We start from the raw sequence: 15639 nt of genomic DNA on the forward strand, positions 1-15639 counted from the left end.
TATTTGTACATGGCTATCATGTCTTCTCTCAGCCTTCTCTTCTGCAGGCTAAACATGCCCAGCTCTTTAAGCCGCTCCTCATAGGGCTTGTTCTCCAGACCCTTAATCATTTTAGTCGCCCTCCTCTGGACGCTTTCCAGCTTGTCAACATCTCCCTTCAACTGTGTTTAATATTGGTATCTTATTTTATTTTTGAAATTTACCACTTGCTGTATTTCCCAGTTTTATTGTGGTACAATTAAGTGCCTCGGCTTATATTCGGGTTGGCTTATATTTGAGTATATATGGTATATATGCTGTCGTATTGGTCCCCATGTGAACCGCTCCAAGTCCCCTCGGGGAGATGGAAGCGGGTTATAAATAAAGTATTATTATTATTATTATTATTATTATTATTATTATTATTATTATTATTATTAATTTCATAGCCGGAATCACTAGGGTGTTGTGTGGTTTCTGGGTTGTATGGCCAATGTGTTCTAGCAGTATTTTCTCCTGACGTTTCACCTGCAATCGACCCATTGCTTTGCCCCCCTGAAAAGGCCTTTTTGCCCATTTACCATCTTGAGAGTCGTCTCTAAGATTTCTTCTGCCGTCTTTCCCTTGAGGCAACGGAGCATCTCGGCAGAATCGAAGGCTTGGCAACCGGCAGTTTGGGCAATTTTCTGGAGGGGGTAAAATAAAAATAAAATATGACCCTACACAATCTCAGCATCAGAGGAAAGCAAAGGCAACCCTTCTTTCCCCAAAAAATCCAAATGAGAGTGCAATCCATCAAACACAGTTCAGAGCATTCGTAGATAAAAGTACAGAGTCCCAAGAATAACCAAGCAAATCCGAAGAAACCAGAAAACATGAGCTTCAAGGAATAATCCAAACACATGAGACGAGGCATGAACGGAAACTAAGCAAGAGTTGTATCTTCAACAGCGATGTTGCTCTAAAATCTTTCCCAAATTACACCTCCTTTAAAACCTCCTTGCAACCAAAAAACACATTCCTTTGAGCTCTAGCCAACATTGCATCTGCAAAGACCAGCCTGAGAGAGCTGTTTCATGTGATCAGGGGACTTTTAAACCTTGTTCAACCAGAGATGTCAGGGTTGATGTAGTCTCCGTGGTGTGTCAATGTTTATTGGATTCTTTTCACCTTGTGCTGCCCGAGGACGTGGAAGAAGATCTTGGGAGAAATGAATGTAACCAACATCTAATCCAGTTCAGTGTACATTTTATACAACTATGTACAACTGACCTCATAGAATCCAATTCTAACCACCTAATATAACAGTATAAATCTATATATATAAAAGAGTGATGGAATCCTGGCGACCACCAAAACAACAAAACTAAACACCCCACAATCTCGAAAATTGACAACACAACCCATCATCCACGCCTCTAGGTTGATACAACAAAAAGCAAAGAAAAATAAAGTCCTAATTAGAGGGAGAGGAATAATTGTTTTTATCTAATTGCTGCCAGTTAGAAGGCTAAGCTCCGCCCACTTGGTCTCCTAGCAACCCACTCAGCCCAGGGGACAGGCACAGTTAGGCCTCACTTAGGCCTCTTCCATACTGCCTATAAAATACAAATTATCAGATTTTAACTGGATTAGATGGCAGTGTAGACTCAAGGCCCTTCCACACAGCTATATAACCCATTTATAATCTTATATTATCTGCTTTAACTGGATTATCTGGACTCCACACCTTTACCCTTTACCTTAACTACCACCAATTCCTCAATACTTTATTTCCCAATCCACCATACTTCACCACAGCAACGCGTGGCCGGGCACAGCTTATATATATATATATATATATATATATATATATATATATATATATGAAATATACGTATGTATATATAAGAAATATATAAGTATGCATATATGAAATATGCATACTTTTTTATTCTATGTTTATTTTTCACTCTGTCCCTCCTTCACTTACTCTCTTTTCCTACTATTCTCCACTATCTAGTATAATATATAAGACTTACTATGGTATAATAACAGAAAACAATATGATCTCTAAAACCAGGAGACGAAATAAAGACCAACACTCGGAAAGCAGGGAAATTTGGAATTCTACAAACGAAACAATCAGGGCCAGCTAACACTTCCCAACAAAACATTCCTCCAGACAGTAAACAAACACCCTTTCAACCTGCAAGGCCATTAAAAACTAATCAAGGTGGCTAATTCCACCATTCAAACCTCCCACACCGACACTATTAATTCCTATTCCAATTGACCAACCAAGGATTCCGCAAGGTAAAAACCAACCAGGCTTACAACCATCAAGGCTATTCAATACTTTTCAACCAGGCCAACCAACATTTCCCCTACATACAAAACCCCCAAACTTTGAAACCACAACACTACTCTGTCCCATTCAACCTCGCCTAGCAACAATACCCTATGTGCAAACCGACCAGGCTTTTAACCTACAAACCTATTCAATGCCATTCAATCTGGCCAAACAAGAATTATTCCCCTACTAAGGAAGTACCCACACTTCAAAGCGCCTCCTTGATTAATGCTACGAAACGGCCAGACTTTCACGCTGCAAGGCTATTCACTCCTGTTCCACCTGGCCAACAAATAATTCCCATAATAAGCCACAGCAACGCGCGGCCGGGCAAAGCTAGTAGCTATTATAAAACCAGAACTGGGTCTCTGTGTGTCTATTTCTTTCTCTGAAATTTCCTGATGCCTATTAAAGAATATTTTCCCAGTCGGAAAAAAATCCCCAAAGCTCACCTTTGCGAGCCTTTCTGGATGGAGATCTACGATGACATCCATGGCAGCAACGCCGCTCTCGGAGATGGCTCTGTGGAAAAGACCCTTGGACAGAGGGGACAAAACCTGGGGGGGATGAAGGGAGGACGGTCGGTCAAGGAGGGGACTCCCATGCGAATCCCACCACCCCTCGGCCCCGGTCTCTGGCCATCCGCCATGCGCCCGCATTGGAAGGGCTTTCTCCCATGTTGTTGTTATTACCGTGTTTCCCCGAAAATAAGACAGTGTCTTATATTAATTTTTGCTCCCAAAGATGTGCTAGGTCTTATTTTCAGGGGATGTCTTATTTTTCCATGAAGAAGAATTCACATTTATTGTCGAACAAAAAAATGAACATTTATTCTATACTGTACAGTAGTTGTCATCACAAACCAACATAACCAAACCAGACAAACGATGACTTCTGTCAAGAATGTCTTGTTACTACTGTATAAATATAAATAATATAACATTTTAATATATTATTTATTTATTATTTATTTTATTTCAAATATTTCTATCCCGCCCTTCTCACCCGGAGGGACTCGGGGCGGCGTACAGTTGGCAACAATTCGATGCCGATACATCATTAAAAACAACAACATATAGAAAATACAACCAATTAAATACAGTATAAAATATAAAACATAAAACGTGTTTAAAATCCGTTCGTCCAATATCCAATTATTACCATTATTTCCATGTACAACTGGTATGTACATTTACCGATCCTGCAAGTTCTGGTGTTTTGTTTGGCGGGCGCCGGGCATGCTTCCAAACAAAAACTTTGCTAGGTCTTACTTTCGGGGGAGGCCTTATATTTAGATTTTCAGCAAAACCTCTGCTAGGTCTTATTTTTTGGGGATGTCTTATTTTTTCATGAAGAATTCACATTTATTGTCGAACAAAAAAAATGAACATTTATTCTATACTGTACAGTAGTTGTCATCACAAATCAACATAACCAAACCAGACAAACTATGACTTCTGTCAAGAATGTCTTGTTACTAATGTATAAATATAAATAATATAACATTTTTAATATATTATTTATTTATTATTTATTTTATTTCAAATATTTCTATCCCGCCCTTCTCACCCGGAGGGACTCGGGGCGGCGTACAGTTGGCAACAATTCGATGCCGATACATCATTAAAAACAACAACATATAGAAAATACAACCAATTAAATACAGTATAAAATATAAAACATAAAACGTGTTTAAAATCCGTTCGTCCAATATCCAATTATTACCATTATTTCCATGTACAACTGGTATGTACATTTACCGATCCTGCAAGTTCTGGTGTTTTGTTTGGCGGGCGCCGGGCATGCTTCCAAACAAAAACTTTGCTAGGTCTTACTTTCGGGGGAGGCCTTATATTTAGATTTTCAGCAAAACCTCTGCTAGGTCTTATTTTTTGGGGATGTCTTATTTTCGGGGAAACAGGGTATTATGTTCACTTATACCCCGCTTTTCTCTCCAACAAGGAGACTCAAAATCGGCGTACATTAAAAGCCTTTCAGTATCTATTTGCAGTGTTCTTACCCTTGTTCATAAGCATCTTGTATTTCACTTTGTCCTGTGTTTAGTTAGTTTTATCATTTTATTGATTTGTTTGCAGTTGTGCACCTTTGACCGCTGAGCCAATTGGGTCTTTGGACTGTAATAAAGTTTTGACTGATTGAGTGAAAAAGAGAAGCCATTCTTGCTGGGATCCAAGAGGTAGTTGCTAGAGTAGTACAGTAGAGTCTCACTTATCCAAGACTCGCTTATCCAACGTACTGGATTATCCAACGCATTTTTGTAGTCAATGTTTTCAATACATCATGATATTTTGGTGCTAAATTCGTAAATACAGTCATTACTACATAGCATTCCTGCGTATTGAACTACTTTTTATGTCAAATTTGTTGTATAACATGATGTTTTGGTGCCTAATTTATAAAATCATAACCTAATTTAATGTTTAATAGACTTTTCCTTAACTTCTCCTTATTATCCAACATATTCGCTTATCCAAGGTTCTGCCGGCTCGTTTACATTGGATAAGCGCGACTCCACTGTATATTGTATATGCATACAATATTAATAATATTATTTTGTAATACAGTAGAGTCTCGCTTATCCAAGCCTCTGGATTATCCAAGCCATTTTTGTAGTCAATGTTTTCAATATATCATGATATTTTGGTGCTAAATTCATAAATACAACATAACATTACTGCGTATTGAACTTCTGCTGGCCCGTTTATGTTGGATAAGCGAGACTCTACTGTATCTATTTTTATTTCTGAAATTTACCACTCTTGGCTCATACTTGAGCCAATGTTTTCCCAGTTTTTTAGTGGTAAAATTAGGTACCTCGGCTTATATTTGGGTCGGCTTATACTCGAGGAAATACGGTATTTTGTTATATCCATGTCCACAGATGTTATAAGCATCACATTGGAAGTCTTGTAGGTCAATTAAATCGTTTGGACTTTCTGCCTTTAATGTTGAGAATTTCTGGTCTTAATGTTAACATTTTAAAAACATATTTTAAAAATTTTACACTCCTGGTTTGTGATTGCAGTAATAAAATTTGTTCGTTCGTTCGTTCATTGGCCACCAGATGCCTGCAGTTTCTAACAATGAAAGAGAGCCTGCACCAAACATTATACAGAGATACATCACGGTCGGCATGAACCTACGTGAGCAGAAGTGCTGAAGCCTCCTGCCGACTCTCCGAATATCGTCACGGATCCCGGGTCACCCCCAAAGTGTCCGATGTTCCCCTGGACCCACTTGAGAGCCGCCACTTGGTCCAGGAAACCCAAGTTCCCGGGAACGTGGTCATCGCCGGTGCTGTAATGGAAGGCAAGCAGAGGGCAACCGAGGCCATTGGGGAGGTTTAACGGATGCTTGCTATATTAGTCTAAGGGCTCTTCCACACAGCCATGAGGAAGAAATTCCTGACTGTAAGGAGAATTGTTCAGCAGTGGAACTCTCTGCCTCGGAGTCTGGTTCAGGCTTCTTCCTTGGAGGCTTTGAAGCAGAGGTTGAATGGCCATCTATGGGGGGGGGGGGGGGGCTTTGATTGTGCTTTTCTTGCACAAAGGCAGAAGCGGGTTGAACTAGATGTCATTTGGGGATCTCTTCCAACTCTAGAATTAATTCTATTATTATATTATTATAATTATTAGGTAAAGGTAAAGTTTTCCCCTGACGTTAATTCCAGTCATGTCTGACTCTGAGGGTTGGTGCTCATCTCCATTTCCAAGCCGAAGAGTCGGCATTGTCCATAGACACCTCCAAGGTCATGTTGCCGGCATGACTGCATGGAGCGCCGTTACCTTCCCTCCGGAGCAGTACCTATTGATCTACTCGCATTGGCATGTTTTCGAACTGCTAGGCTGGCAGGAGCTGGAGCAACAGCGGGTGCTCACTCCGCTCCCGGGATTTGAACCTGGGACCTTTCGGTCTGCAAGTTCAGCAGCTCAGCGCTTTAACACACTGCGCCACCAGGCTATTACTATTACTACTATTATTATTATTATTATTTAGCAGAAGCTGAATGGCCAACTGTCAAGGGGTCTTTGATGGTGCTTTTCCTGCACAAAAGCAGAAGGAGTTTGGACTAGATGGCATTTGGTAATCTCTTCCGACTCTAGAATTAATTCTATATTATTATTATTATTATTATTATTATTATTATTAAGTAGAGGCTGAATGGCCATCTGTTGGGGGGGCTTTGATTGTGCTTTTCCTGCACAAAAGCAGAAGGGGTATGGACTAGATGGCATTCGGGGATCTCTTCCAACTCTAGAATTAATTATATTATTATTATTATTATTATTATTATTATTAAGCAGAGGTTGGATGGCTATCTGTCGAGGGGGCTTTGATTGTGCTTTTGCTACCTGTCTGAAGGGTGTTGGACTAGATGGCTCTTTGGGGTCCCTTCCAATTCTAGGATTGTGTAATAATAATAATAATAATAATAATAATAATAATACAGTAATAAATAATAATAATAATAATAATAATACAGTAATAATAATAATACAAAATCCAGCATATATATATTGTTTGCTGTGTCATAAAATAATAATAATAATAATACAGTAATAAATAATAATAATAATAATAATACAGTAATAATAATAATACAGTAATAATAATAATAATAATAATACAGTAATAATAATAATAATAATACAAAATCCAGCATATATATATTGTTTGCTGTGTCATAAAATAATAATAATAATAATAATACAGTAATAAATAATAATAATAATAATACAGTAATAATAATAATAATAATACAGTAATAATAATAATAATAATAATAATACAAAATCCAGCATATATATATTGTTTGCTGTGTCATATAATAATAATAATAATAATAATAATAATAATACAGTAATAAATAATAATAATAATAATAATAATAATAATAATACAGTAATAATAATAATAATACAGTATTAATAATAATAATAATAATAATAAAAATCCAGCATATATATATTGTTTGCTGTGTCATAAAATAATAATAATAATAATAATAATAAGAATAAGAATAAGAAGAAGAAGAAGAAGAAGAAGAAGTAGCAGTAGTATTAATCAGAGGCTGGATGGTCATCGGGTGGGTTGTGTTTTTCCTGCCTGGCAGAAGGAAGGGGGTTGGACTGGGTGGCCTTTGGAGGTCCCTTCCAACTCTAGGATTCCATGATTTTCTGCAAGGGCCAGCTCCAAGCCTTACCTGAGGAAGCCAAGGATGCCCAGCCGGTACTGGATGGCCACCACCACCACATCCTCAAAGGCGGCCAAGGCGGACCCGTCGTAAGTGGAGGCTGCCCCCAGGAGAAGACCCCCGCCGTGGATCCAAACCATCACCTGCAGCCAAACACGAGGGAGAGAAGGAGTTGCATGGAGTTGGAGTCCCAAAGCTGGCCAAAGCCTGGACTTGGTCTCTGTTGGCATCCTGACCCTCCTGGTGACCCTCCAATTCGTGTCCCTGTCCCTCCTGGTGCTCACCGGCTTCTTTGCCTCCTTGTCCGCACGGACCGGAGAGAAGATGTTGAGGTACAAACAGTCCTCGGAAACGTCCAAGGAGACCTTCTCCTTCTTGTTGGTAAAGGCATCCGACAGGACTTGCCCCGTGACGGGATCCTGCAAACACCTTGAGGAAGCAAAGGGAAGCGAGATGGCCATCGCATGCAAACAGGCCTCTATCTACGAGGGCTATCCAGAAAATACGTTACGTTTTGGAATTAAAAATTAACTAAGAATTGGATAAAATGTTTATTATATGCAGTTAAAAGCCATACTTTAGTAGTACCTTTAAACATAGTCCTCATTCAAAATTAGGCCCTTTTCAGAACTATTAATGAGTTTACAAACTTCCTACCCTCTGAAGTTTCCCGCCACGTAATGAAAGTCAGCCAGCTGAAGAATGAATGCAGGAGGGAGGAGCAAGCAAAACACCCGCTCTCTTGTCTTTCGCAAGATCTCAAGAATCAAAACATTGAGCCTTTCCTTTCCTGTCAGCTCAAAGAAAAGGTGTGAGTTTATCTCTCCTCGCGAGGAGGAGCAGCGAGAGTCAGCCAGGGCTTCGGGGCTGCTTTTCCACGGAGGTTACGCCGCTCTCTTCCACGCACGGGTTTAGCCTCCGAGGAAAAGCAGCCCCGAAGCCCTGGCTGACTCTGGCTGGTTCTCCTCGGAAGGAGAGGTAAACCCGTGCGTAGAAGAGAGCAGCGTAGCCTCCGTCAAATAAAAATTCCACAACAACTTTTAACCAATACCACCACCACTTTGCCACAGCAACGCGTGGCCGGGCACAGCTAGTCACTTATAAAATGGAAGGGAATGTACAAATCCTGTCAAGGTGCTCTGCTGGTGTCTTTGAAAGCCCAGATCAGAATCCCCACCGTGAGTTCTACCCAAGCAGAAGAATGTAAACCATCTGTAGGTGAGAGGCCCACGATGGGAAAGAAGTGATAGTTTGTTGTCGAAGGCTTTCATGGCCGGGATCACAGGGGTCTTGTATGTCTTTCGGGCTGTGTGGCCATGTTCCAGAAGCATTCTCTCCTGACGTTTCGCCCACATCTATGGCAGGCATCCTCATACCTCACAACCTCTGAGGATGCCTGGCGAAACGTCAGGAGAGAATACTTCTGGAACATGGCCACACAGCCCGAAAGACATACAACAACCAAGTGATAATTTGAGACTCTGGCCTGAGAAGGAACTGATAACGGCAGCCGGCTCGAACTGGAACTGGGTGCCAAAAGGGCGATGTTCAAGGTGGCAATGGACTGTGTTTCCTTCAGCCGAGACTGTGCTGTAGTGTAGGAACCTAGCATTAAAGATGCAGTAGAGCCCCGCTTTTCCGAGTTCCATTTATCCGACACTCCGTATTATCCGAGGCAAAGTCCCTTTCCCAGCTCGCTCTCTCAGTCACCTCGCCGGGTCCCGGTACTGCCGGAACCCAGCCAGGTGAGTGCGCGAGGGACGGAGGGTGGGTGAGTGAAGGAGGGCGGCAAAGGCCCTCCGTTGCTCGCTCGCTCGCTCACTACTTCGCCAGGCTGGGCACTGGCACTGCTGGGACCTGGTGTGGCGACAGCCAAGGGACAGAGGCGGGCAAGTGAAGTAGGGTGGCAAAACCCCTCCGCCGCTCTCTCGCTCACTCACTCACCCCGATGGTGCTGCCGTCGCCACTGCTGGGATCCGGCCTGGTAAGTGAGCGAGGAGGGAGGGTGGGCGAGCGAGCACCAACCTTGTTATTTTATTATTATTTATTTATTTACAGTATTTATATTCCGCCCTTCTTTCTCACCCCGAAGGGGACTCAGGGCGGATTACAATGAACACATATATGGCAAACATTCAATGCCAACAGACAAACAACATTCAGTTTTAGACAGACACAGAGGCATTTTTTTAAACATCTTTCCAGCTTCACGATTCCGGCCACAGGGGGAGCTGTTGCTTCACCGTCCATTGGTGGCTGTTCTTCCTCATTCTTTTCCTCGTGAGCAGTTTTATGGTGTTGTAGATTAATTAAATTAGCCTCCCGCATAAAGCGTCCCTAAATTTTCCCTACTTGACAGATGCAACTATCTTTCGGGGCTGCTAGATCAACAGCAAGCCGGGGCTATTTTTTTTTTATGGTCGGAGGCTTAACCCGACCTGGGCTTCGAACTCATGATCTCTTGGTCAGTAGTGATTTATAGCAGCTGGTTACTAGCCAGCTGTGCCACAGCCCGGCCCCTGTTATCCGTTAGTTTCGCTTATCTGTCATTCTGCCCGCCAGTTTATGACGAATAAGCAGGGCTCTACTGTACTTCCAAAAGCCTCTTGTGAGTGCCTCGGATGGCTGGCTACTAAGGTTCTGCCAACCTTGCCGACAGGCAGCTGGGGATTCGGTCTGAGCTCCGGACCTCAGGTGTGCAGTGTTTGGGTGTTTGCCTGAATGAATTAACTTGCAGGGTGAAAATGCCCACACCAGCTTCCTTGAGGAGCCAGATGTGCCTTGGAGACACCGCTGCTAGACTACTGCAACAAGGCCTCCCTGGGGCTGCCCTTGGAAGCTGTTCAGAATTCATTTTTTTTCTTTTAATGACCCTAAAGTGAACCATTTATCATATAGTTTTCTGGGCAATACTTTTTTCAGATGTTTCCACCTTCTGAGAGAGTGTAACTTCTCTGGTGGGTTTCAACGGCCTCGTGGGGGTCCATACCTTGGCCTACAGAGTCATAGTCTAGGGCAATGATGGGCAAGCTTTTGCGCTTGGTGTGTAAAAATTCACCAAAAAACCTAGCATGACTTGGGTGGTGTGTCACTTCGATAAAAAAAAAACCATAATTTCGCAATATGTATAGTTTAAATAACAAAAATATATAATTGTAATATATAACTGTATTTAATAAATCAAAAAATCATGTACAACAATCTATGGTACCCCTTGCAGTTTCCATGCTGATTTCTCTCGGTTGTAGTTTCAATGTAGTCATGAATAATGAATAATATAATGTGATGTCTCATGGGCCTTGTAGTCCCGTTCCTAGTGCTATTGTGGCAGACGAGGAGGAAAACATGGGATTTCCACCGGTTCAGTTTGAATCGGAGCCTCTCCACCTGGAGGATGTTTGTCCTCAGGAAGTTAACCAAACAAGCCTTGGGCAGAATTCTCCCCCGTTTTCCCGAAAGGACAATTATAATAGAGATAGAGGAATCAGGGAGGCTAATCGCCGGAGTCTCAGAATCGCAGCCAGACAACTAGCTGATTAGGTCTGCTTCCCTTGGGAAATTCTAAGGAGTCATGCATCTGGACAGAGTTGGGTTTCGCTTCTTGTTCTCCAGGGAAAGTGTTCTGTTGGCGGGAAAACAAGACCCTATATAGGAGTTTTGCCGCAAGGGGAACCTTGCGGAGTCAATTGTTCAGCTTGAGGAGAGAGATCGTGTGTGGACTTCGTACCCCAGTTCCTTGTTTCCCGGATCGAGTTTCCAGCCTTGCCTTGTTTCACGGATCAAGTTTCCAGCCTTGCCTTGTTTCACGGACTTTGGACTCAGTTCATGTTTCATGTTTGCCTCATTTCAAGTTTTGATCTAGCCAAGAATCAAGTCTATTTTCCAGCCTTGTTGTCAAGCTACTTTGGACCTTAAGGACCCTGTCATTTCCCCACACTTTGCTTGGCAAAGTGTGTGTTTCGGTTAATGGATTATAACTTTGAACTTTTTATTGACTTTATATATTTCTATAATAAAGATATTAGATAGATTCTGGCCTCTGTGTAAGGTTATTGGTGCTCTGCAGCCTGGGTCCTGACATATAATAATATACTACAACAATAATAGAATAATACTATATATATATATATATATATATATGTACTAGCTGTGCCCGGCCACGCGTTGCTGTGGCGAAGTATGTTGGTATGGGAAATAAAGTATTGAGGAATTGGTGGTAGTTAAGGTAAAGGGTAAAGGTTTTCCCCTGACATTAAGTCCATTATAAATGGATTAGATAGCCGTGTGGAAGGGCCTTGAGTCTACACTGCCATATAATCCAGTTAAAATCAGATAATCTGTATTTTATAGGCAGTGTGGAAAAGGCCTAAATGAGACCTAACTCTGCCTGTCTCCTGGGCGGAGCTTAGCCTTCTAACTGGCAGCAACAGGATAAAAACAATTATTCCTCTCCCTCTAATTAGGACTTAATTTTTCTTTTCTTTTTGTTGTATGAACGTAGAGCCATGGATGAGGGGTTGTGCTGCCAAGTTTAGTGTTTCTGGGATGTGTAGTTTTGTTGTTTTGTCCTAGGCCGAAATTTCATTACCCTTTTATATATATAGATAATGTGCATAATTCCCATGGAGTAAACAACAAAACCACTGGACCAAATCACACCAAATTTGACCACAAAAGACATAGTCATCCAATCAATCTGCATACGGCAGCGTGTCAGCAAAAATGGCTAGGCGTGTCCGTGTTGACATGCGTGTCATAGGTTGCCCATCACTGGTCTAGGGCTCAAACTACACACCGGCTGTATTGAAGACATAGGGATTGTGAGTCATGGAGGCATCACTTTAGGTTACACATTTGTAGGTATGATCATACCTTCCTCCCCGCCCCCCCTTCACCCCATTTCCCACTCACATGGGCGGGTGGGCCTGGGCATCCCGGGTTCCGGTCCACGACGGTGGGGCCCCCGGGGGGGAGAAGCGCAGGGGTCCCAGGGGAGGGGGGGCAAAGGGGACCCCCAGGAAGACATCCACGGGGCGCTCCGACCCTGGGACATGCAGGCGTTGCCCACGCAGGGACCCCTGTCCCGTCTGCACCTCCGGAGGGGAGTCGCCTGGAAGAAGAAGGAGAAGAAGGAGGGTCAGAAGAAGGGAAAGAGGGAGGGAAAGGAGGAGGAAAGGGAAGGGAAAAGGAAGGGAAGGAAAAAGGGAGGGAAGAAAGTGGGCAAGAGAAGGGAAAGGGAAAAGGAGGAAGAAGGGAACGGGCTGTGGCGCAGGCTGGAAAGCAAGCCAGCTGCAACAAATCAACAAATCACTCTGACCAAGAGGTCATGAGTTCAAGGCCAGCCTGCGTCTTGTCTCTGTCTCTGTTCTATGTTATGGCATTGAATGTTTGCCTTTATGTGTGCAATGTGATCCACCCTGAGTCCCCTTCGGGGTGAGAAAGAAGGGCTGTAAATAAATAAAATAAATAAATAAGGGAACGGGAGGGAGAAAGGAAAGAAGAGGGAGGGAAAGGAGGAGGAAAAGGATGGGAAAAGGAAGGGAAAGGAGAAGGGAAGGAAGGAATGGAAGAAGGGGCAAGAGAAGGGAAACGGAGGAAGAAGGGAAGGGAAACAAGAGGGAAAGGAGAAGGAAAAGGGAAGAAGGAAGGGAAGAAAAACTAGAAGGGAAGGAAGGAAGAGAAGAAGAAAAAGGAGGGAAAGGAGGGAAAGGGGAAAAGAAGAGAAAGGAAAGGAGAAGAGAAGGAAGGAATGGAAGAAAGGCCTGGGCTGTGGCGCAAGCTGGTGAGCAGCCAGCTGAGACCAATCACTCTGACCAAGAGGTCATGAGTTCGAGGCCAGCTTGGAGCCTGCGTTTGTCTTGTCTCTGTTCTATGTCATGGCATTGAATGTTTGCCTTTTATGTGTGCAATGTGATCCACCCTGAGAAGGGTGGAATATAAATGCTGTAAATAAATAAATAAATAAATAAATAAATAAAGGGAGCAAGAGAAGGGAAAGGGAAAAGGGGGAAGAAGGGAAACAAGAGGTAGGGAAAGGAGGAAAAGGGAGGAAGGAAGGGAAAGGAAAAGGGATGAAGGGAGGGCAAGAGAAGGGAAAGAGGAAAAGGAGGAAGAAGGGAAGGGAAAGGAAAAGGGAAGAGGGCAAAGAGAAGAAGAAGGGGAAACGGAGGAAGGGAAGAAGGAGAAGAACAACAACAAGAAGAAGAAGAAGAACAAGAAGAAGAAGCCCCCCCCTCCCTCCCTCCCTCCACGTGTTTTGGACTTGGACTCCCGCAATCCCTGACCCGAGGAGGGCTCTGCGTGCGAGTTTGGGGAGAAAGAAGGGGCGGCCAAGGGGTCCCCGCGCTTGCCTTCTCCGGCGGAGACGCCCACGAACAGGAGGAGGAGGAGGAAGAGGGGGCCCCGGAGGGACAAGCAGCCCACCGACGGCATCTTCCTCCTCGCAGGAACAGGAGCAGAAGCGACAGAAGAAGCAAAAGAAGAAGAAGAGAAGGAGAGCAGGAGGAGGAGGGCGGGGAGGCGGGTGGGTCCAGGGGCCAATGGGCGCTCTCCCCCCTCCCTCCCTGGCAACGCCCCGCCCCCTCGGCACCGGGGGCCCAAGGGACATCCAGCCGGGTCCCCTGGGAAGGGAAAAAAGGAAGGAAGGAAGGAAGGAAGGAAGGAGCGAAGGGAGGAAGGAAAGAAGAAAAGAAGGAGTGAAGAAGAAGGGAAGGAAGAATGAAAGGAAGGAGGGAAGGGAGGAAGGGAAGGAAAAAGGAAGGAGAGGAAGAAGGAAAGGAAGGAAGGGAAGGGAGGAGGGAGGGAAGGAAAGAGAGAAGGAAAGAAGTAAGAAGGAGGGAAGGAAGGAAAAAGAGAAGGAAGGGGGGAGGGAAGAAGAAGAGAAGGAAGGAAGGAGAGAAGGAAGGAAGAAAGAAGGAAGGAAGGAAAGAAGGAAGGAAGTAAGAAGGAGAGAAAGAAGGAAGGAAGGAAGGAAAGAAGGAAGGAAGAAAGAAGGAGAGAAAGAAGGAAGGAAGGAAGGAAAGAAGGAAGGAAGGAAGGAAGGAAGGAAGGAAGGAAGGAAGGAAGGAAAAAAGGAAGGAAGGAAGGAAAGAAGGAAGGAAGGAAGGAAAGAAGGAAAGAAGGAAGGAAGGAAGGAAAGAAGGAAGGAAGGAAGGAAGGAAGGAAGGAAGGAAGGAAGGAAGGAAGGAAAGAAGGAAGGAAAGAAGAAAGGAAGGAAGGAAGGAAGGAAGGAAGGAAGGAAGGAAGGAAGGAAAAAAGGAAGGAAGGAAGGAAGGAAGGAAGGAAGGAAAGAAGGAAGGAAGGAAGGAAGGAAGGAAAGAAGGAAGGAAAGAAGGAAGGAAGGAAGGAAGGAAAGAAGGAAGGAAGGAAGGAAGGAAGGAAAGAAGGAAGGAAGGAAGGAAGGAAGGAAGGAAGGAAGGAAGGAAGGAAGGAAAGAAGGAAGGAAAGAAGAAAGGAAGGAAGGAAAGACGGAAGGAAGGAAGGAAGGAAGGAAGGAAGGAAAAAAGGAAGGAAGGAAGGAAAGAAGGAAAGAAGGAAGGAAGGAAGGAAAGAAGGAAGGAAAGAAGAAAGGAAGGAAGGAAAGAAGGAAGAAGGAAGGAAGGAAGGAAGCAAGGAAGGAAGGAAGGAAAGAAGGAAGGAAGGAAGGAAGGAAGAAAGAAGGAAGGAAAGAAGGAAGGAAAGAAGGAAAGAAGGAAGGAAGGAAGGAAAGAAGGAAGGAAGGAAGGAAGAAGGAAAGAAGGAAGGAAGAAGAAAGGAAGGAAGGAAGGAAGGAAGGAAGGAAGGAAGGAAAGAAGGAAGGAAGGAAGGAAGGAAGGAAAGAAGGAAGGAAGGAAGGAAGGAAGAGAAGAAGAAGGAAGAAGGAAGGAAGGAAGGAAGGAAGGAAGGAAGGAAGAGGAAAGAAGGAAGAAGGAAGGAAGGAAGGAAGGAAGGAAGGAAGGAAGGAAGGAAGGAAGGAAGGAAGAAGGAAGGGAAGAAGGAAGAAAGGAAGGAAGGAAGGAAGGAAAGAAGGAAGGAAGGAAGGAAAGAAGGAAGGAAAGGAAGAAGAGGAAGGAAGAAGGAAGGAAGGAAGGAAGGAAAGAAGGAAGGAAGGAAGGAGGAAGGAAGGAAGGAAGGA

General features: G+C 43.6%; 1 protein-coding gene across 4 annotated transcripts in view; it reads right to left on the reverse strand.

Moving 5' to 3' along the window:
- Positions 1 to 14036, reverse strand: part of LOC100559902 (fatty acyl-CoA hydrolase precursor, medium chain) — a 26545-nt gene extending 12509 nt beyond the window's left edge. For 2 of the 4 annotated variants that reach the window (XM_062961750.1, XM_062961749.1), the window contains exons 1-7: positions 13877 to 14036; positions 12438 to 12636; positions 7811 to 7955; positions 7536 to 7669; positions 5476 to 5629; positions 2764 to 2868; positions 561 to 665 (exon numbers count right to left, since the gene is read on the reverse strand). In XM_062961750.1, the coding sequence (XP_062817820.1) occupies positions 561 to 665; positions 2764 to 2868; positions 5476 to 5629; positions 7536 to 7669; positions 7811 to 7955; positions 12438 to 12636; positions 13877 to 13958 (924 nt within the window). In that variant the 5' untranslated portion in view covers positions 13959 to 14036. The remainder of the gene's footprint in view (positions 1 to 560; positions 666 to 2763; positions 2869 to 5475; positions 5630 to 7535; positions 7670 to 7810; positions 7956 to 12437; positions 12637 to 13876) is intronic. The other 2 variants (XM_062961752.1, XM_062961751.1) reach the window with 1 other exon arrangement.
- Positions 14037 to 15639: the final 1603 nt, after the last annotated feature.

The sequence above is a fragment of the Anolis carolinensis genome, unplaced genomic scaffold, assembly GCF_035594765.1.
Source record: "Anolis carolinensis isolate JA03-04 unplaced genomic scaffold, rAnoCar3.1.pri scaffold_9, whole genome shotgun sequence".
NCBI classification, from domain to species: Eukaryota; Metazoa; Chordata; class Lepidosauria; order Squamata; family Dactyloidae; genus Anolis; species Anolis carolinensis.